The sequence below is a fragment of the Quercus lobata genome, chromosome 10 (genome assembly GCF_001633185.2).
Source record: "Quercus lobata isolate SW786 chromosome 10, ValleyOak3.0 Primary Assembly, whole genome shotgun sequence".
Lineage (NCBI taxonomy): Eukaryota > Viridiplantae > Streptophyta > Magnoliopsida > Fagales > Fagaceae > Quercus > Quercus lobata.
In genome coordinates, this window is record NC_044913.1 from 64,614,328 (window position 1) to 64,636,750 (window position 22,423).

Consider the following 22,423-nt stretch of genomic DNA (forward strand, 5'->3'; position numbering starts at 1 on the left):
TAAAAATCTATGGTTTAAAAAATGTGTAAACTAATACAATGTATAATTTTAACCTCTTCTAAAAAAAAATTATAATTTGAACAATATAATTATGACTGTTTTTAATTGTACTAATACATATACATGGAGTTACACACTAGTTTAATTTACCACATGTGTGGAATTTCTGCAACCAAAGCTTCCATGTTCAAGAGTTTGGCAAGCTATGAACAAGGGTAGAAAGGTGCTTATATAGAGGCGTCAAATGGATTCCGGGGAGGAATAGTAACCTAAGCCTTTGGCACGATAATTGGGCTGCAAATGGGCCATTGAGAGACCTCATCCAAGGCCCCCTTTTGGAAGAAGAAGAGCGCCTTAAAGTTAAGGATATTTTTGGCCCGAACGGTTGGGATTGGTCTAAACTCTCAATCCAAATTCCTAATGCTGTCCTCATGGAAATTAAGGCCATGCCCTACTCTTTTAGATCATCAAATGAGGAAGATAGGATGATTTGGAATGGAGCTAACCGAAGTGATTTTGAAGCTTAAGTCAGCATATAATTTAGCTACAAAATGTAGTGAGGAGGAAGAGGAGTTTAAGGGCTCTTGGGTTTGGAAGGTTGACACCCTTCCCCGGATCAAGACTTTCATATGGCAATGCTTGCATAATAGCATTGGAGTGGGGGGAATGTCTTGTTAAAAGACGCCTTAGCGAAACTGACTGTTGCCCTCTCTGCCAAAGGGAAGCCGAGACAATCCTTCATAGACTTAGGGATTGTGAGTCGGCCAAAATCACCTGGAGCAGACTTGGAATTCTGTCAAACAGCTGATTCTATGAGGGTAATCTTTATTATTGGCTCGAAAAGAATTGGAAAGACAATGTTCCAAGAGTGCAAAACCAGCCCCCGTGGAGAATAATCTTTCCTTTTGTTATTTGGCATTTGTGGAAACAAAGAAATAATTTTGTGTTCAGGGATCGGCCCAGGCAGAACAACGTGCACAGTGAAGCCTTATTTTATGCAGCTGAGTTTTTTCATTGTGTCATTAATCCCAAGTTGTCGGGTAGCTGATATATAGTGCAGGTCAGGTGGGAAAAGGCTCAACATGGCTGGGTTCGGCTCAATACAGACGTTTCAGCCTTGGGTAATCCAGGACGTGCGGGCTGTGGCGGTATTATTCGGAATGAACATGGAGATTGGCTAGGAGGTTTCTCAAGGAATATTGGCGTTACCACCAGCTTTATAGTGGAGCTTTGGGCTCTTCGTGATGGCCTTATTCTTTGTCATAATCTTAATTTGCATGCTGTAGACATTCATACTGATGCGCAAGCTATTGTTGAGGCTGTTAAGAATGCTTCTTATTCTAATCATATTGTTATGCCAATTGTTGATGACTGCAGGCAGCTGATTTCCCAGCTAGCCCAACTCCGGATAGGGCATTGTTATCGTCAAGCAAATGCTTGTGCTGATTTTCTAGCGAGGAAAGGAGCCCTTCAGGCTAATAGTTTTATTTTGTATCAAGATCCACCTGTGGATCTACTGGAGCTGATAAGCTTGGACAAACTGGGGTTGTATTGTAACAGGACAATCCCTGAACTCTCTGTTCCTCCTTAGTTTTGCTGTTGAATGAAATTTCCTCATTACCCAAAAAAAAAAAAAAAAAAAAAAAAAAAAAGCATTAACATTTGAAATTACGATTTTTTTTGTCATGCCATAGTCCACCAACTCATCTATGCGTCGAGTAAAGTATTCAAAAAGAGATTGCCCATTACTTTAAAACTAGTTAATATGGGTTGATAAAGCAAAACATGTGTCTAGGCCAGTACTCATTAAATATGTCACTTTAATGTAACCTGAATTGAAAAGGCATGCAACAAAATAGAATTTTTCTATCAAAGTCTAGTGAATCAACTTTAACATAATTAATTAGTTAATTAGAAGGTCTAGTTGTCTTTATGATGTACCAATTTGGAGTTCATTATAACCTGACTTATGGATTGCTTACTACAGAGTCTTAACACTTAATTTATAATTATGGAAATAAAATAAGCTGATTCTTTTTTTTTTTAATTGAAAATACTATTAAAAAAAGTTGGAGAATTAGAATAAGTAAAACGTAAACTAATTTAATTATTACGGGACTCCTAAACAATCGATTGAAACACATTAAGTAAAATTTGTAAACCATTTTTTGAGCGTGACCTCACTTAAACTAGATTTTTGAGCAAAAAGCATGCAAAATGCAATACAAAGCCAGCTAGTTCTCTGTTCTTTGACTAAGTTTAGCGAGACTCGCATAAAACGTTATGACTAAGCTGGGTTTTTTACTAAGTTTTGAGCAATAATAAGCAAACAATAAGTTCTGAGAAATAAGTTTCAATAAGAATAACGTTATTATAAACTGCTTCTTTTGTAGGATGACTTATGTAGGACCTGCAGACAGTAGATAAGATAATCAAAAAACCAGTTTATCAACGATTCCCAAACACATGCGAGCTACTGTCTGTACATATAAGCTATTTTGACACGATTTTTTTTTGGAATTCAGGATATGATCAATACATGATGTACCTAATAGTTATAACAATTAGAAAAAAGAGATTCAAACTTGGATTCTCTTTATAAAAATGTATATATTAAATATACTATACCTCTTAATTACAACGATATTGGTTATGAGTGTGCTTCGCCTGATCAAGGGGGTGGTTATCAATTTCAAAATATAGAAATAAAGATATAGAAGGATCATCATCAATCATAATAAGGTCATATAAGCTAAGTTGCACCGATACGGACACGGGTACGGATATGACACGGGTACAGATACGGAGGTATGACAATTTTTGAAAAATAAGGGTTCGACACGGCGTGGGTATGACAATTAAATAATTAATTAAATTTTATATTTAAGCATATTTTTAATATTTTTAGACGTAAAAATATTTAAAAAATAATTAATTAAATTTTATATTTAGGCATATTTTTATTAAATAATTAATAAGGGTAACATTCCCACCACCACCACTTGCTTTTTCTAACTGAGTAACATATTTCCATAGAGGAGCAGCTGACTCAATTGATTTTTCACTTTTAGTATTCATTTTAGTAAAATCACCTACAATATTTAACTTTAATAAATAAATAAAACTATAGCAAGACATACAAAAACAAAAATCACTATATTCATAATAAACAATATAATTTATAAGGCAAAAGGCTAAGTAAAGAAACAAAAAAATTAATATATATATATATACATACATACATACATAAATACATACATACATACATACATATATATATATATATATATATATATATACAATATAACACAGTGAGAGTGGGATTTAAAAAAAAAAGAGAGAGAGAGAGAGAGAGGAGAAAGTTGGACCTATCCATGCCGAGAGAGAGAGAGATCGGAAGGGACAGAGGGCACTAGCGATTGTCTATGGATTTTGTCGACTCGCTGATCGGCCCAATCTTGTACTGGCGAGGGACAAAGGGCAGCGGGCACAAGCTTTTTGTTTTCACTTCTCGCCGATCAGTTTCTTCTCACTTCTCACTTCTTTATTTTAGGATATATCACAAAATCAACGGTAATGATTTGTCCATCTGTCAAAATCTGGGAATTTTTTTTTCACTGATGGCGTGTCCACGCCGTGTTGGAGCCGTGTCAGAGAAGCGAAAAAAATAAAATAAAAGACACCACTCAGACACCAGAATTCGATGAGTTTACTTGTATCAGTGTTCGACATATGTCGGACACCGATACTTTGTCAAAAATGGCTTGTCGGTGCAACCTAGCATTTAAGCCTAAGAAACAATTAATACTCACCAAGTAAATTAAAGGTGTTTGAGGGGCAAACATTGAAAGAAATAAAAAGAGAGGAATTAATAATTACTGCATGCAGTATATCATGAACGTGTTCGTTGATGGTCATCTAACCATAATGTCATAATAATATTGCTCATATATATATGCATCTGATTAGAAGACCATCAAGGAACATATCCATGCCTGCACAACACACGTACGTTACCACTTCAACTTGAGAGCTTCAGCAAAAACATGTTCATTTTGTTTCAGATATGGCTATCTGCAGCTTTTTGTGTTGAATAGAACATCTACACTGTAGAGAAAAAGAGTATATCCTTGGGTATCATTCCCTTTAAAACGTATATACTTTGAGAATAAACCCTCTCTTCTTAGTTCTTATTGGTTGGTAGCAAAAATAAGGTTGGTATAGAGACTATAGACATGGGAATGTTGAATGGTGGTTGCCTTTGAACTTGAAAGTTGAAACCCCACAGCAAGAGAGAGAGTGTTGACTGAAAGATACGTTGCACGGGTCACGAAGCCAACATAGTACAGTACTGTTTAATTCCAGTTTCAGCAATGCCAAAGCCCAATGTCTCAAACCACAGTCAGCCCAAGTTTCTACTGTATCCATTTTCCAACCACAACAAATACAATAAAACCATGCTACACAATTGTTTTCCCCACCTTTTCAACAATTGCTAAGATAGTTGTTTGAAAAGGAATGTATTATGTATATGCTATTCTTTAAATTAAAATTAATATGAAAATAATTTATTTTGAATGCTTATTACTATCCAAAATATAATAACAATTGGTTTGAAATATGGCATTCTTTCTTATGTGTGGTGTTTTTTTTTAACAAAATATAAATTCTACTATAACCTAATCTAAGTATATAGGTATATGAAACTCTCACTTAAAGTTTTGAACATCGGCCCTTACTCCCTACACCTTACAAATATTTATATTTGTGGATTGACTATCGCGCCAAGGATGCGTAGTAGTTCATGTGTAGTTGTTTTAACAACAATTGAAACAAATTTAATAACACATGCAATCAATAATATAATTATTCCTCTTAATCTAGTCATAATAATTTAACATTAATGAATTCACTAAAGTAATAATATATGCATATTTTTAATTATATTAATATTAACAATTTTTATTTCCTAACTCATTTTGATGACATATAATAGGGTAAATATATTTTTATTTCACGTATTAGTTATTATTCGGGGTGCATTAATAATTTATATAAATTTTGGTTATTTTTCTAAGATCTATATATATTAGAAATAATTTGTTTGGAATATGACATTCTACACATGTAAATTTAATAACACAAAATTAAAAATATAAAATAATGATTGTACACTTAATTTAGTAAAAATAATTAAATATTTATCGATTCACTTGAACAGTAGGTTTATCTTTTAGTTATATTGATTTTAAGAATTTGCAATTCCTTTCTTTCTAATGGCACGACATATTTTTTTTCCCACCAATTAATAGAAGCAAGTAACATGGATGAGAATAATAATATCTTATCTAAACATATACTTTCTTTCAATAACGCTATATCATTTTTTTCACAATATCTTTTTACAAATGCATATTTTCTTTCCAATAGTAAACTGTGAGTGGTTAAAAAAAAAAAAAGAGTTATGGTTGGTATTCAGGAAAAAAAAAAAAAATGATTGTTGGTTCATGTAAAAAGTTGTGTCCACCAATCACAGTGAACAACTTGAGCATTTGTCAAATATGTTTTGATGAGCATATTCCTTAACTACTTTTACAGCTTTACCCACTTTAGATACCACATGTTCACACTAGGCTTCGTTACAAATTTTGAACCTAGGTACGTTTGACTAGTACAAAATCTAATGCTGCCAAATGAAGGAAAATAATTGACACACAGTTGCCTAATATCTTGTTTGCACTTGTTAAGGTTAATTTATTATGCTAAGTTTTGGTACTATTCGGCAAATTCTTAGGGTCACAGCCTTGAGGTTTTAATCAAAGCTACAGAATCACTAAATAAAATAAGATAGAAGAATGAAAAACATGAGAATATTTATGCCTTTTCTAATAAAACCAAAAATAGTTGAGGCTTCATGGTTGTTATCATCTAATGGTACAAACTAAAATATCCAATCAAAACAAAGATGCCAACCATACAAGATTAACAAATAATTTCATTCATCTGGAAAGAAAAAAGTAAAGTGGATAAAACCAAGAAAAAGTGACAACATATAAACATGTGAATCTCAACTAAGAATCATACTTAGGAAAAACTACCAGGCAAGAAAAGGTTCAAACATGACTAAAAACTACCTCTTCTTGTGCTTAGTTGTGCTGCAGGTGATGCCTCATGCCTTTGTTAATGGTGCTGGAGATTTGAAGAGTGCTAGGCTATGCAGCCAGTGCTCGAAATGTGACACAAGTGAATGCCCTCCAAGTGAAGCTTACCCTCACATGACAGCATTTGATGACACTCTTATTGCCGGTGCTTTGCAATCTGATTATGTGGATTTGAATGATAGAGGTGTTTACTCAGTTCCAAATATTAAAGGTGGCGAGTCAACAACATACAATGCTTATTATGGTTGGCAATCTACTTCTGGTTCAGCTTCCGGCTATCATAGGTAGTTATAATCTTTTGTATTGTATTAATATAGGTTATATTTAATACTTATAGGAGAACATGAAAAGGAAAATGATTAAAATTGTTTTAAAAGACAAATTAGAAAAAAGATAAATTGAAGATAGAATGAAATGACATGTCATTCTGACAGTGCCTTAGTGTCCAAGGTCCAAAGGGCTACATCTCCTATGTTGATTATTTTACATTAAAGCCTGATTAGTCTTGATTTTCAATCAATGAACAAGAAGAAAAATGGAACTATTGGATTTTGTGGCTTGCCCCAGCTGCGTGTCCTTTAATTTGGACCCTTCGTCACCCGTTGCCAATGGAGGCAAGCTAGCTCCCTATGCTGGTTGCTCCTTTCCCCTTTTCTCTCTTCCAAGTGGTTGGACTGTATGCACTGTGCTTCACTCCGCAAGCAAGGTCTCCAGTTCTAAGTCCAGGATAGCCCATTTGCGCCAAGTCTTCTTTATTGATTATTCTAACATCTAAACAGCAATGCCTTCAAAGACTCCTTACACTAGCAAGAGGGACAGTACAATTAGATCAACTAGTCATTGGCACTATCTGTGGTGCTTGATGTTTGCTGTTTAAACCCCAACTCCCCCTACCCTACTATTTACCGTTAAAAAATATACATGTTGTCATTGGCTCATTGGCTTAGAAGCTGACTCTGTTATAATAGTTCTCATTCATTCTCCTGAACATTTTGAGACAAATAGTGAAAATCTACCTTTTAGACTAATTAAAAAAGACTAATCATCATGAGCCTGTATCAAAAGGTTGAGATTTTCCAGAGTTGCACAACATTATAGATTGGCAAATGTTAAAGTTATCAATTTTACTACAAATATCTTATAAACAGACTTGTCATGACAATGAATGTGATTTATGGTCCAAAATTGACCGTATCTCATTACATGGACAAGACAATATTAAAAAAACATAGACTGTGTCCTTTATCTATGACAGGTTTGGCAATTATATGGATAAATGCTCTGGGGGTCAAAGCTATCTCACAGTGGACAGGCAAGGCAAAGTGAGCCTTCGCTCATTGAACTCATTGGAGAGCTTGGCTGAGGCCGACTGGAAATCCATCAACCCACCAACCAAGTTCAACCACCGTGAATTACGATTCTGGCTCTCACGTAGTACAGGACAATGTCTAACTGTGTTTGGAGGCAAGACAAGTAAACGAACTGTGGGTGTAGCTGAGTGCAAGATGGATGGCTCAAACCCGTATTAGCTCTTTGCATTCCGCTTCCATTATCACAAAGCCTTTTGTTGTTGTGGACTTCACAACGAGTAATTTCTTGGTTATCGAAAGTCACTACCAATTTCAATCACAATACATATCATAAAATGTTATAATGATAGAAGAAAATTGATATAATTTTTATCATTGCGATGTACCTTAGCATTCATGCCTGAAAATAAAGTATCAGACCCGTGAAATTTCATGAATGGCTTCAATTTTCCCACATTTTAACTACAAACAACCATCCAGCTTCTATCGCAAAACACTTTTCTATATACTCATTCTTGTCAATACGCTGAAATGAGAAATCAGACATTACCTTGGTTCTTACCAAGCACAAGATGTAGCAAACTAGCAATTCAATAAAAGTATGATACAATATTTCTTCTTTATAAGTTTTTATAAACAAATAACACGTTATTCATCGTATCAACTACCTGCATACCAGTAAATGTAAACTATACATCTCATTTTCAATTCTTCATACAAAGGTACATCAAGAAATGTGTAAGCGGAACAACCCCATCAAAAATATTTCTTCAGCAAGCCTAGAAAAATGCACATTAGTGATCATTTCCACACATAGTTCAACTGTTATATCAGGCTATCAGCGCACTTGACCATTGATGGGAGCAGATGGGACTGCTGCTTGGCTATCTCCAAGGCCATTTAAACAGGGTGGCTTGGCTGCCCCATAATAAAAGAATGCCATTATTTTTGAAAATTCATCTGCAGTTCGAATTTCTGAAGAACAAGCATATAAAGAATTAGAATCATATATCAGGGATGCAAGAAATTGAAGGTTATCATTCAATTTTAGAAATCACCTCTCTCACGGTATAAAATCTTCCCTGCCTTTGTGAAGATAATCTCAGGGAAAACAGACACTTGTAATGCAGAGACCAAGCCATCCTCAACAACAGCATCAAGCGCAACACACTATTGATATAACAATTACAAATATTAGAAACAATTATCTTGATTATAGGAATGGATGTTGACTGAAGCAATTTATTGACTTTACTCACTCTTGGTGACGGTAGTCCGCAATTCCATATGATCTGGACGGCTTTATCCAATTCGTCCCGTATTTTTTCATTTTCCTTTGGTCTGAGAAAAATAAAAGTAGTATTATAGCTTGCAAAAGTAACACAAATGCTGGTATTAAAATACAGTTTCAGATATTATTTTAAAAGAGTATGACAGCTTCAGACACATCACCCACAGTAATTAATCAAAATGTTCCAATAGTCCTCCAAAATCTTTGATATTTATCTCAAGAACAATGACAGCTCACTTAACTCTTCTTCTTTCCTCTTTTTCTTTTTTGATAACTAACTCACTCAGTTCTTCTTTTAAATCCAATTATAATGATCACTGAAATTGATCATAGAAACTTAAGCAATCAATCTGCCATTGAAAAAAATACTAAGCAACGAAGAAATATAAAAGACTAATTTGAAAAGATTGATCTATTCAAACACTCAACGATTGATTGATCTGATACAAGTTCAGCATTTGGTATACCAGCTTAACAGCAAATGTTGATAGACATCACAAAAATTAAAGCATTTAATACTCCACCACTAACCTTATGCTCCACATAGAAAATGTCAAAGCATGAACACTCACAAAGAAGCAAACTTACAAGGAAAAACAAATTCAATTCTTTAAAGGTACATCCAATACTAGAAAGTTGTTGACAAATCGATAAAAAGTTAAAAAGAAGACCCAGAGATTTCAAGTGACGGGGGAATGAAGGGAGGTTTCTGTGAAAAATACATGGAGGGTGAAATATTGGGAAGATATAACACTGGAAGTAAAAATCCATGAGAAACCTTCAAACATGGCTCTAGTAGGGGTATTAGATAGTATTATTTCATGCCAAATGATTTTACAGCATAAGAAACTATAAGGCATCAATTTCATCTACATCCTTTTTTTTTTTCAAAAATTTGACAAGATTCTAAAGACATCATTTTGGCTGTGAAATCTCAAGAGTCAATGGTGTGAAATGAATAATATGACTATTCCTGTGGGTAAAATATACCCTTCAAAAACCAAGTTAAGAAAGATACATTACACTTGATAAATAAAACACTGAAACTTTTACTCAAATCAATCATGTGTATCCTCAACAGGAAGTTGAAAAACATAATAATTTAATGTTGGTAAGGTAATATAGGAAAAGAAACATAACAGAAAAATAAAATTACTGACCTTTTATAGCGATGATGCACAAGAATGATTAGAGGACTGATGTCCTTGAACACAGTCTCTTCCCATTCTACAGATCGTATGTCTTTGATAGGACGTATATAATTATCATCTTTCCAGACTATTTCATTGTCACTATCATAATTATCATCATCATCTTTCTTGTTGTTCTTGATAGTAATCTTGTCAAAGAACTGACCCAAGCTGAATCCCCACCCATCAGAATCTTCAGGCCACTCAGGATCATCCTCATCCACGACAAGTGGGTACTCAGCCATAAGCTTCTGCATCTTCTTCCTCTTTTCTACAGGGTCAACCTCCTCCTCAACATCTGGTGTCCTATCAATTACTTCTCTAATCTTCCTCCTCCATTCACGTCTCTCTTCAGCATCCATAAGATGAGGATCATCCACCTTCCCTGAAGGAGGTTCATCCTCTTCATCACTGTCACTAGATGCTTCCCCTCGCTCTCTCTTTCTATCATTAGACTTGAGTTTTCCTACACTTTTAGACGCTCGTAATCTACTTGTTCTGATTCTGCCACTCTGTGTTTGGACAACGATTGATTCCATGTAACAATATGTTAACAAAATTTCAAACGTACAATAAAGTTTAGATTTTAAACATGACTTGAAAACACACCGGCAAAGGAGACTTCAGAAAGTTCGATGAGGGACTAAAAAGCTCCACTCTTGAGGAAGACAAGAACCTGTTGGATTGTTTTTCTTCAGTTTCAGGACTCATACCAGCCAGTGAATTGGGAAGTCTGAACATGTTCTCTTTGAGAGGTGAGAATGGATATGACAATGGTAGCCTTATGGCCTGTTGTAGTGCCATTTCTACACACAACTGGTTCCTAATTAGCATAATAGTTTAGAGTGAGTAACTAGCAGAAACAAACATATGAGAACGACCCAAAGCAGAAATAAGAGTTCAAAAGTTGTTTGCAATTCAAAGGAGTATCGAAAGTTTTGAAAAAAAAAATAAAGGGGTGGGGGAATTCCATTCATTTCGACATTAAAGCAAACACTTGAGCAGCATATAAATAAATCTTAAAACAAGCGTACACTGTTATTGTTTTGAGTAACTTACCTTGGTATCCTTTTTTTTGCTTTCCTGGAAATGAAGCTCAAGTTAGTTACGGTTAGTTTGTTCAGGTAAAAGCCCTTAGCTATAGCTACACCCCTCCCCTCAGAAGCAGAGAACTGAGAACAGAGGTTTAAGGTTTTTGCGTGTGACACGCTGAGGTGAGGCAGCTCGCAGCTCATATGATACGATAGTTATATTATTTAGAGTCATTTTAGACCATGTGGATAAGGATAGGCCATTTATGTAACCGGACAAAGTGTTCGTGCCGAAAACATTCAAATTCCTACTTAAAAAATTAATATGGTTATAAATTTTGAAAATTTAACAATTGGACTGCATGCATATCAAATTTAGTTTAAATCAAATTTTAATTACTATTCAATTCATAAATGTATTTTTATGCATAATTTAAGAATACAAAAACTTAAAATTTAAACATTTATATATAGAGAAATTGAAAGAAATTTACTCTAAACTAATTTGAAGAAAAACTTTAACATTTGATCCATCTAAGCCACCTATCTCACCACTGTTCATTTATTGAATCACTTGGCTTCCCTTAATTTACTAAGTTATTCAAATTTTATCATGTTATTAATATTTTAAAAAAACATTTAATTAATTTTTTTTTTTTTTGATAAGTGAAACATTTAATTAAATATTATAATGGGAATGAGCTTATAAACAAGAAAAAAGGTTTGTGCCATTTTATATGAGCCAACTAAGAACAATACCCTTTTTATTTCAATTGATTCTTTATTTGCAACTCTTTTTCCCAAAAAAGTCTCTTTAATTTATTCTCTTTGTTACATTAACTTGGCACTAATGCTTAGTGTTTAATTTTGAGAGCCATATGCCACCCAGATGGAAAATTATATTATAATATTTCAAAAAAATCATCTCATATGAATAGAATACCACACCATAAATTTAATTAGTGAAACATACTATTCATATAAAATGAAGCCAAGGGCCTTATAAATTAAATTGACACCTCCCTATGCAAAAAATGTTAAGAGGTTTAGGGAAAAAAGTTTCAAACTATGGAATTAGCAACATATTAACTATAATAATAATAATAATAATAATAATAAAGGGATGACATCATTATTATACTCTTGGAGCATTTTCATTAAATAACAAGGAAAAAGGTACATGTAGCCGATTCGTGATATACCTCCTAAAATACGCAAAAAATTCTTAGGTACTCTTAGAGTTCGAAGAAATGGTGCGCCATTCCTCTCACATTCATGATGGACTTACTATGAATTTAATGAATAAACCCTACCATAACTGTAAGAGAAAGTAGCGTCATTCTCCGTGTTCTAAGAGTACCTAAGAATTACTCCTAAAATACAATACAAAAGGTAGATCAGAATTTCTTTCACTGCTAAATTATCTAGTAAGAGGAGATAGCAACATTCTCCGTGCTTCGAGAGTAAGAATTACTCCTAAAATACAATACAGAAGGTCGATCAGAATTTCTTTCACTGCAGAATTATCTATATAGTCATACGTCTAGATGTAGCCAAAAGATGAATTGGATGGACTCATAATATTGGATCAGCTAGCCGTAGTCCTAGTCCTCTTCGTGCATGTACTAAACCTGTTACTATTTATTACATAGGGAAACAAAGGCATGTCCATACTGCTCAGGTAGAACATTGCATCTCCTCAAACATGAATCTCGAGCCTCATTAAATTTCTTATATGGACTTACCATGAACACCATGTTAATTTTTACCATTAACACTTGCTACTTCAACAATTGTGAAAATTTGAGAGGAAAATTTGTCTCTAGACTAGCTGGTTTTTTAAGCCCCCCAATAAATACATAAAAATAAACAGATACACAGAGAGATGGAAATATAGGAAGGGACTTCAATAATAACTCAGGAGACCAAGCAAAAACTACAAGATTGCATTCGCTTTTTTTTTTTTTTTTTTTAAGAGAATATTTATTTTTTACAGAAATAGGTCAAAGAACATGCTAAATGGAAAAGTGAAGGATGCATAAGCAATTCAATGGTCCAGAAGTGTTAAGGCATATTCGGCAAGTCCAACATCTCAGTATCATGGCCAAATAGAGATGGAAGTAGCCAAGTAAAGAATCCAACGTCTGTTTGTCCCTTATATTTCTGGTACGAGTATTCCACCAACATATTCCACAGGTCTCCAACAGTCCATTTTTGGGACAAAATCCACCGAGTCACCTGCCCCCAATGCCAAATGAAACAGACTCGTTAGTAAGTCTCGGAACCTGGAATAATGCACGGTAAAGTTGAAGGCTAAATTGGTAGCTCTTAGATGATAGAAGACTTTGGTCAAGCCAAAAGGTAATATATTCTTTGATAAAAGCTAGACATAAAACACCAAATGCAGCACATCAAAATTAATAGCAAGACCACCACTATTTTTGGCTATTACTGGAACTGAGCATAAAAGATACTGATCATCTTATCCAAAAGATCACAATTTGTAAGTGTAGATATAATTGTTGGCAGTGACAACAGTGAGAAATTCACAAGATATAATGCACATTTTCAAAACTGTTTAATAACTTAAAATATAGAGGGAAAAGGTTGAACATTAAGTGGCTAAGAAGTCTGAAGGACACTTGAATTATGCTAGATACGTCATCTGTGACATGACTATTTACTGCTAAACTTGTGACCAGAACATTTTCTGAGAATGCACAATAATATAGAAATGGAAAGCATATTGATTTTAATTGATTTAGTTCCTTTACACTACAGTAAAATATTAATAGTATTGATTTTTTTATAAGTAAAGCAATATAATTAAACTTTTACTGATAGTAGTGTAAAGCTGTAAAAGTGTAATAGTATTGATGACACAGATGCCCTAACATATATCCCAAAAATCATTGATGGAGAACTTTTAACAAATAAAGGACAGTAAATACCTGATCTAGGTTCTGCAATTCATCCAAACCAAATGTATAGTATGAAATGAAAGGTCTTAGAGCCTGAAAGATATGAACCAAGATCATAAGAAAGATCAGTATCTGTGAGAAAAAGAATCTGCATTTATTATCACTAAAACCAATCATTATCAATTTCAGTTCCCACACAGATGTCTCTCCTTGAGCACTATTGTGCATGGGAAAGCTGAAGATTTCTCACATTAAAATACGGTTTTTGGTCTAATAACAGCTGTGAAAGAGGCTTGTGTGCAAGAAATGAGGACCTCTGCTAGAGTGAACTATTAAAATCCATGTTTTGCCCATTCAATATATGTGATTATTTGAGAGAAGCAAATTATAGCTCAAAAGGGGAGAGAGAGAGAGAGAGAGAGAGAGAGAGACAAACAAATCTATACAACTATCTAAGTTCCATGCTTTGCCAATGGCACTAAAACAGAGATCTAAGTTCGACTTCCTTCTCTATCAGATCCCTTGCATGCAGATTTCATTCCTTGATTTTCAACTAATCACATTATAATATCCAATCCAAAATCTGCCCTGGGACCTAAAATGAGTTCTTTGATATTTAGAACAGACCCTAAGCTCTTCTGTTTGATCTACTAGATGGGTTTCTGAATGAATGTATCTTTTCATTTTTTGCAGAAGAGTATTATGAAAAAAAAAAGAAAAAAAAGAGGGGGGTGGGGTGGAAGGGGAGAGGAGATGCCATTTGGTATAAAGGCAATTAGCCTTTGATAGGACATTTCTAAAACCATCACTTCCTCACACATCAGACCTTGTCTCAAATCCCCTCTCAGTTTCAAAATATAGCAATTTCACCTACTCCCTTTTTTCCCCTGATTATGTAAAAAATTTATTTGAAAGAGGTGTACAACTTATCTGCTTAAAAATATGCAAAAGAAGAGTTTAAATAATTTCATCCTGATTTTTGTGGTGCCCTCAAAAATGATACAATGATGCTTATGATGTGAATCAGCATAAATGGAACAGCCCATAGCCACAAATTAATGGGAATTATAAACTTTAAGATTGGGTGAAGCTGTTTGTCAGGGTTCCAAACTGTTAATGAAAATACAGGGGGTGACGATTACAAGAATGAACCTATATGAAGCAAATAATTAACATGTTTTATAAGAAACAAGAGAGAAAGCACATTTGTCACTAAGAGGAAATACATTAAGGTGTATTTTGTCAAAAAGAATGTAACATGGGTTTATTTCTATTCCATCAGATGCTATATATAACCATCCTTGAAAAAGAAAAACAAAAGGATCACCTATTTGTTCCTTTTTTTTTTTTATAACTCAAAGTTAAAATTACCTGAGAAGCAGCAAGCCACTGAATTATGGTCTTAAGCTCCGGATCTCCTCCAAAAGCACCACAGCCCCAATTCCCAGTCACAATCCCAATATTGTTATCTTCATGGCCCAGACTCTCACAACCCTTCTCCTCATAATTACTGATCACTTGATTTACAGATTTTTCTTCAGTTGTTTCATCAGAAGTTGAGGCATTATCATGTGACTGTTGAAAAGCAGAAAACCAATAATCAAGCAAGCAAATTGATAGCAGATGCAACAACCAATTCTAACATGCACGAATGAGTTCAAACCACAATAAGCTAATAATAACTTTAAATGCTTTCAGATCAACAACAAAAGTTAGCAATGAGAATACCACAGAAACTTGCAGAAGTGACTTAATAACAAAATCCAACCACTAGAAAAGAAGTCATAGAGGAACTCGCACCAAAAGATTACTCCTGGACCTGCCAATGGGGTCTTCTATGTTTTGATCAAGCTGAGCTCTAGAACATCCATTCTCTGGAAACAGTCTCTTGTATTGCTGATATTTAGATGGAGCAAAAAAGCCACAGAATGCCTTGTTTATCTCCCTTCCAAAACAAATAAATTGGAATAATAACATTTTCTGATAAAGAAAATATATACAAAGAGGAAAAAATGTAAGAGAACTCCTATGCTATGAGATTGCATATAAACATTAATCTATTATAAAGGGAAACCATCCCACTAATGTCAAGAGTAATGATCCATATACCAACAATGCATTAATCTAACGGGTTGGGTTGGGTATAGAAAAATGCGTTTGTGGTCTGTAAAATGTTAATGATTGACCCTTACAGTGGATAAGCACCGTGAAAGCAGTGCCTTTCAATTATCGAGACTGTGGGGTTTCCCTGATAGAGAATGAAACTGAAGGTAAAGAGTGAAAACTCTTTGGCTTCTGGTTCTACTTACTTGGGGCCCTGTTCTGAATTAAAATTGAATCGAGGCAACATAAAAAAAATAAAATAAAAAATAAAAACATTGGCTACACGTATCCCTCTGAAGCTATTCAACTTCATTTATGTCCACAGAATCTGTTAAAACAAATGTTCACTGATGTCACCCATGTCCCTTAAAACTATCTAGTCCTTGCAGCGTTGCCAAGCAGAACCATGTCTCTTCATAGTTCATATGTGCATCTAGTAATTCTCAAGGCCAACAGTCAATCCATCTCATCCAAATAATTTTTCATTCTATCATCAACTGGCATTACTCAAGTCTTTTTTCTTGCCTAGCAGGCTAGCACTTAGTAATCATCATCTTTTTTTTCATAAGCTTTAGTAATCATCATCTTGTTTCAATTATTTGTCATCTTATAAGCTCAGTGAAGCTAGACTCAAATGTGTGTCGCAAAACTATCCAGTAATTATCAAATTTTATACATAACTCTCAGAAAACATCTCTCTTCCTTCTCTCCTAAATTTAAATAAACTCTCTCTTTCTTGGCTAATGCTTTGTTTAATAGGTCTCTTTCTTTCCTAGTACCCGCCACATTGAACTCCAAATTTAAGTATTGTCATTTTACAAGCCCAAAATCCTAGCAGCAAAACAAGATTGTAAAACGAATTTCATGGGAATGACAGGTATGAAAATCCCCCCCCCCCCCCAATAAAAAAATAATAACCCTAAAAGCGTGCCCCTAAAAGGAGTAAAAAAGCTGAGCTGACTCAGCTGAGTAGTGTGGTGGTCCACTTGGCTCAAACAGACATGATGGTAGACATGATTAAGATTTCACATCATTGTTCTCCAAATAAACCTATTCTGCATTCCCATGAATTATGTTTGTTCCAGTGGTGCTAGAAGCAAGAATTATCATACCTTAGGAGGCACTCTTGTTTGTACTGTCTCATCCTTGGACTGCATAATGCATCTATAGCAATGATCCTGGTTTTACGTCTTCCAAAACAGTCTACATCTTTTTTATCCACATAATCACCAGTAAAATGGAATGAGGAAGCATATCTACACCACATATGGATGATATTTGAATTAGTTTTCCATTGCAGCACAAGTTAATTACAATAAACATAAACTTTAGATCTCTTTTTATAAGTCAAAACTTGGACTTCCATAGCATCAATATAAGTAACCACACAAACATGGAATTTTAATATGGCACTGACATCATGGGAAAATATTTGCACAAATAATTCATGACATGTCTGGAGGAGGCATTATAAAGGGTTTCATTTACTTTTTTTGATAAGTAAATGAAAGGGTTTCATTTACTGAAGTCACTTTTAACATATTTGGCTCAACAAGCACTTTTTCACAATAGAAGCCTGGTCTATGGAGTAAATAGCATTCTGAAGAACTAAGGAAAATATTCATGAGTTTTCTTAATTTAATTTAAAATTTTCCTGAAAATGAGCACCTCATTAATGTTTTTTCATTCTTTCTTTTTGGGGGAGGTACTTTTCCACTGAACACTATCTCAATTTTAAACAAGCAATTCAAAGAGAGAGAGAGAGAGGCAAATAAGTCACCCTAAAGATAAAAATAAAATCAATAAAAAGGCCTCAAACCCATTGTTATGATTATTTCATCATCTCATTTACACTATCCTTGTAGTTAAGCATGCCCATTCATAATTTTCATTACAATCTTATACTTATAAAGAAAATTATATTAATTTTGTCAAGAACTAGATAAGCATGCCCATTCATAATAAGTAAATTCATTAAATAAGATAAGACTAAAAGGGGCATAACCCAGATATTCACCATGACTACTGGTTTTTCTAGACCATATGGAATACCATGTGCAAGGAACATAGACTTCATACAAGTTTTAAACAAATCACGATACACAATTTCCTATAAACCAATTTCTATTCATCAATAATCATATACATCACATTGACATAAATTATTCTCCATAAGAAATATAAAGATTAGACAAAGCAAAAGGAAATAGATAAAATACCATTGTTCCTATTAAATCAAACTTATGATTTACATTCCCTATGTAATACTCACCCAGTATAACTTGAAAACCTTTCAGCACCAATAATTTCTATGGCCTCATTATCTGCCATGGAAGGCAAGAAAAGCATACCAGCAATTAATTCAGGATTGATCATGAAACGGATTTCTTCCTACATAAGATGATAAAAACAAAAATAATCTACATTTTGCAATAAATTCATGGCCTGCATGACATACATATGCTGTAGGAACACATATCAGGAATGATAAATCTAAGCATATGAAATTAAAATGCCTGATAAAGTACAAACAATAAGAACCCCCCCCCACAAACAACAAAAAAAGGCATGTTCTTTTAATAATATTGTAAGGCATACCTGTACACAACCCCTATGTAGAGCACCACCTCCAATAAACTTGTTTGCAAAATCCACTTCAAGAGCTTCACTGGATTGATCTTCTATCAAGCCTGAATTTTGGACCTACAAGGATATGGAAACAACACAGGGTAATCTGTGCTTATCTTAAATCAACAAAATTAGATTAAATAGATCTTCTAAATAAGATTGTTTATTACATCTGTTTATCATTACCTCAAAACAGCATAAAGGAATGACAGAATTGCTCCAAAATTCAGCCTTGGGATAGGAAATGCATTGAGGAAGATGTTCCAAAGGAAGTACTTTCCGTTCAAATGAGACGAAGCCAATAGGCATATGTGAAAATATCCTTTCAAAATAGTGTATGATGCACCGTATCTTATTTTCTTGTTTTCCATTGTAATTGTCATATAGACTCCTGGAGATCCATGAATTTCAAACATATTGAATTCAGCGTGACAAGATATAAGTAAGCCTTCAGATAAAAAAAATATAAAATTCTAATAAATGATAAAACAACTTGAAGAATATAAATCAATTGTAAATAGAATAAAATAATAAACCCATACAATTACATGGACTAAAAAGTGTATAGCTTTGTCATTTTCTACACCGATCCTTTCTATCAACATTCAACATGTGCTAAAGAAAATCAAGAATATTTGGGTGATATAGGTTATACCATCCACATGTATGTTAATTCCTACCAGACATTCAGATGCAAAGGAAATTCAAACCCTCTACTGCAGCAACCTTCTACAGCATATGGTGTTCTTCTTGGAGCAATAAAACAAGTATTTGGGATTTAAATAGCACATGGTTAGTGTTATACTCTTCAATGTCACCTCAAAACTTTTATGCATATCAGTAAAAATGGTATCCATAGACAGCCACTTGTTAGCCAAACTTAACAATGCTGCTGTTAAATTTTATATTATCTAGACCAATCAGAATTTCTAACCTATTGAATAAAAATTTCTACTTATCTAGACCAATAAGAATGGCATTATCAACTATGATACATAAAAATGCTCTTCCTCATCCATAATATTATATCTATGAAAGGGATCAGATATATACAAGTAGAAAACTGAAACATATTGTCACAAGGATGATTCATATACTATAATTTCTTGAACAAGACAGATAAAAGATTTCACAAAAGAAAGGTCAAGCTCACATACGCAAACAATTGATCGAAGTTGATTGTTGGAAGATGTTCAACACCTCTATTAGTGACTGGGAACAGACAAAACAAAGAGCATCCAAGAAGAGCACCAATCAATTCCTGGACATCAAGAAATGTATTAATTTCATAGTTCTATCATAAAGAGAAAATAGTAACAAAAAAATGGTTGAATTTATATAATATTTAATTAAAAAAGTACAATAAAACAGCTAAGTGCCCCCACTGACTTTAAAGAGAAATTCATGCCCATTTGGAAATTCAGAATTCTTTTGGGGTATTTTGCATGAGGGCTGCCCCTGAAGTCCTTCAAGAATATCTAAATCAGCCATTTGAGTCAAATTTGTAATTTCAAAAAAATAAATCAATAAATAAAGAATTGCATACTTTCATGAAATGAAAGTACTGATCCTGATTCCCATAGTAGATCAGCCACTCCAATAACTGCTAGGTATGTGAAAGCCATATAATTGGTCACTTGAAGTTATCATACATATATAATCGATGGGACATCCAGTTTAGTTCTCCTGTGTCAATACTAAAATATGGGCTTGAAATATTTATATACACACGCATTCATCGGTCTCTATCATGTAAGAGATAAAAAATAAAAAACACAAGAATCATTATGCAGCAGCAGACATTCATATATCACATTCCATTTCTCCATCTTTAAACTGCAAATGTTACTGACTCTTACCACTTCCTTCTTTCTATTTCATTCATATTACCATGTAATGACAACAAACAATTCAGAAATACAGTAATTACAACAACTTATTAATTACAAGATTACAAGAATCGGCACCCATCTAGTAAATACATGGGTTGTATGAGCTTTGGGTTCTTCTATTCTATCATCTGGTAAGCTAAAATAACATGGATACCTGGCTGAGAAACACAATGCCCGGTTCTTGTGAACGCAATAAACGAAGACCAGTGTTGACCCCATTGATATGAGCAATATCTGCAGTTTGATAGTGAGTTTGTAACAAAGAGGGAAAGCGTAGGAGCAAATCAGCCAACGCTGGGACAACCTCTTCAAACCATTTTTTTGATTCCTCCCGGGACATCAACTGCACTTACACACAAAAACCAACTCATGATTTTGATTTGAAACAATTAACTTCTGCCATGAAAGGTGTTTGAATATCATCAACAACAGAAAACCCACTTCCAATTCATTGAAAAAAAAATTAACTTGAAGTTGAAAAGTGTTTCAATATCATCAAACAACACAAAACCCATTTACAAATTGATGAAAAAAACATAGCATGGCACTAATTTGAAAAGTGTTTGAATATCATCCATCAACTACACAAACCCACTAAAATTCTGATGAAAAAACATTAACCTGAAGTTGAAAAGTGTTTGAATATCGTGAAGCACACAAAACCCAGTTACAATTTGATACATAAAATAACATTCAACTTTTCAGGTGTTGGAATATTTGCATGTGAAAGTGAAAAAAAGAATAGAATTTACCTCGTCGAAGAAGAGGGCGTAGCCTTGTGGGAAAGAAGGAGCGAAGTGGTGGTTGGAGAGGGAGAGAGAGTGTCTGAGATCGGAAATGGCGAGGAATAGGAGCTCACCGGAGTCGACATGGCTGTGAAGGGGTCCTCTTGCCATGGCTTTCAGTGCTTCGACCACCTGAGATGGCCAGAACATAGTCGAAGACCGCATCACTAGTGGCAAATACGGTAGTATCGAGTTCAAGTCTTCTCTGCTCTCCATTCTATCACTCTGTCTTATGAGAAAAGTGCTGTAATTTGTAAAGAGTAAGTATTGGAAATGCGACTGTTGGAGTCAGAGAAAGAGAAAGAATTCCAGAAGAAAGAGAAAGACGTGGGAACATTTAGCGTTGCTTAAGCAAAACTTGTTTGGTTGCTCATTTTTCTTTTTAGTATAAAACAAACAAACAGTAGTTTGTCTATGTAACAGGAGTAGACAAAAAGACACATCATCATGTTTGAAATGAGTTCCAGAGTAGTCTAACTTAACCGGCAAAAATCTCTTTGTTTTGTGATTGGATAAGAGAAATAAGGTTTAAATTGTAATCACCAAAAGTTGATTAGTGTTTTAATTTGATAATAAGAACACCTCATCATGAAATGAACGTCATAAGTTAAAATTCTATCGTATCAATCAATCCTTTAAGATCACAAATAAGTTCTTTTAAGACCACAACTTTTATACCCTAACTTTTATTACAATTTTAACGTGATAAGATTATCGTATAAACCTATTAGTTTTGTATAAAAGTTGTGGCACAAAAAAGTTGCAAATTTTCTTTTTGATTTAATGCCCTTAAGAATCCCATGTTGCCCATCTCCTTCATTTTCTCTCCATTTTTTTTTATCTCACTCCTGTCAAACGAAAAGTAGATTTGTTTGTGAAGTCAGAAAAAATGCTGTTACCAATATTTTTTCTATCAAACATCTATTCACCAGAAGTAGGTTTTAAGAAAACCAATTGCATCTTTCCTTTTTCTAACAATAGTAGATGAATGGATTTGTAAGTTCTAATTCAAAGAAAATAATACTACAACATACGACTTTCATTTAGGTCTATTTTTATTTGACATTCACTACTGTCGTTGTAATGGGCAGAGTGATGTGAATTGTGCGGG

At 34.0% G+C, this 22,423-nt stretch overlaps 2 protein-coding genes across 5 annotated transcripts; both read right to left on the minus strand.

Annotated features, from left to right (window-relative positions):
• Window positions 1-8,017: 8,017 nt before the first annotated feature.
• LOC115966093 (thioredoxin-like fold domain-containing protein MRL7L, chloroplastic) lies at window positions 8,018-11,218 on the minus strand. Of its 2 annotated transcripts, none has more exons than XM_031085432.1 (6): window positions 11,012-11,218; window positions 10,562-10,775; window positions 9,923-10,464; window positions 8,731-8,812; window positions 8,530-8,641; window positions 8,018-8,446 (listed from the first exon to the last, which is right to left on the minus strand). In XM_031085432.1, exons 1-6 carry the CDS (start codon window positions 11,185-11,187, stop codon window positions 8,310-8,312), a joined length of 1,263 nt encoding a protein of 420 aa, XP_030941292.1. In that variant the 5' UTR covers window positions 11,188-11,218; the 3' UTR covers window positions 8,018-8,309. The 2 variants fall into 2 exon arrangements, with proteins under 2 accessions (XP_030941292.1, XP_030941293.1); XM_031085433.1 differs by having other exon boundaries at window positions 10,562-10,758; window positions 11,012-11,103.
• A 1,584-nt stretch (window positions 11,219-12,802) lies between these two features.
• On the minus strand, window positions 12,803-21,678 carry LOC115965900 (poly(ADP-ribose) glycohydrolase 1-like). 3 transcript variants are annotated; one of them, XM_031085198.1, is made up of 11 exons: window positions 21,280-21,677; window positions 20,682-20,870; window positions 19,793-19,896; window positions 18,822-19,026; window positions 18,606-18,710; window positions 18,280-18,398; window positions 17,120-17,263; window positions 15,705-15,849; window positions 15,276-15,479; window positions 13,935-13,997; window positions 12,803-13,221 (listed from the first exon to the last, which is right to left on the minus strand). In XM_031085198.1, exons 1-11 carry the CDS (start codon window positions 21,526-21,528, stop codon window positions 13,048-13,050), a joined length of 1,701 nt encoding a protein of 566 aa, XP_030941058.1. In that variant the 5' UTR covers window positions 21,529-21,677; the 3' UTR covers window positions 12,803-13,047. The 3 variants fall into 3 exon arrangements, with proteins under 3 accessions (XP_030941058.1, XP_030941059.1, XP_030941060.1); XM_031085199.1 differs by lacking the exon at window positions 17,120-17,263 and having other exon boundaries at window positions 21,280-21,678; XM_031085200.1 differs by lacking the exons at window positions 20,682-20,870; window positions 21,280-21,677 and adding an exon at window positions 20,025-20,141.
• Window positions 21,679-22,423: the final 745 nt, after the last annotated feature.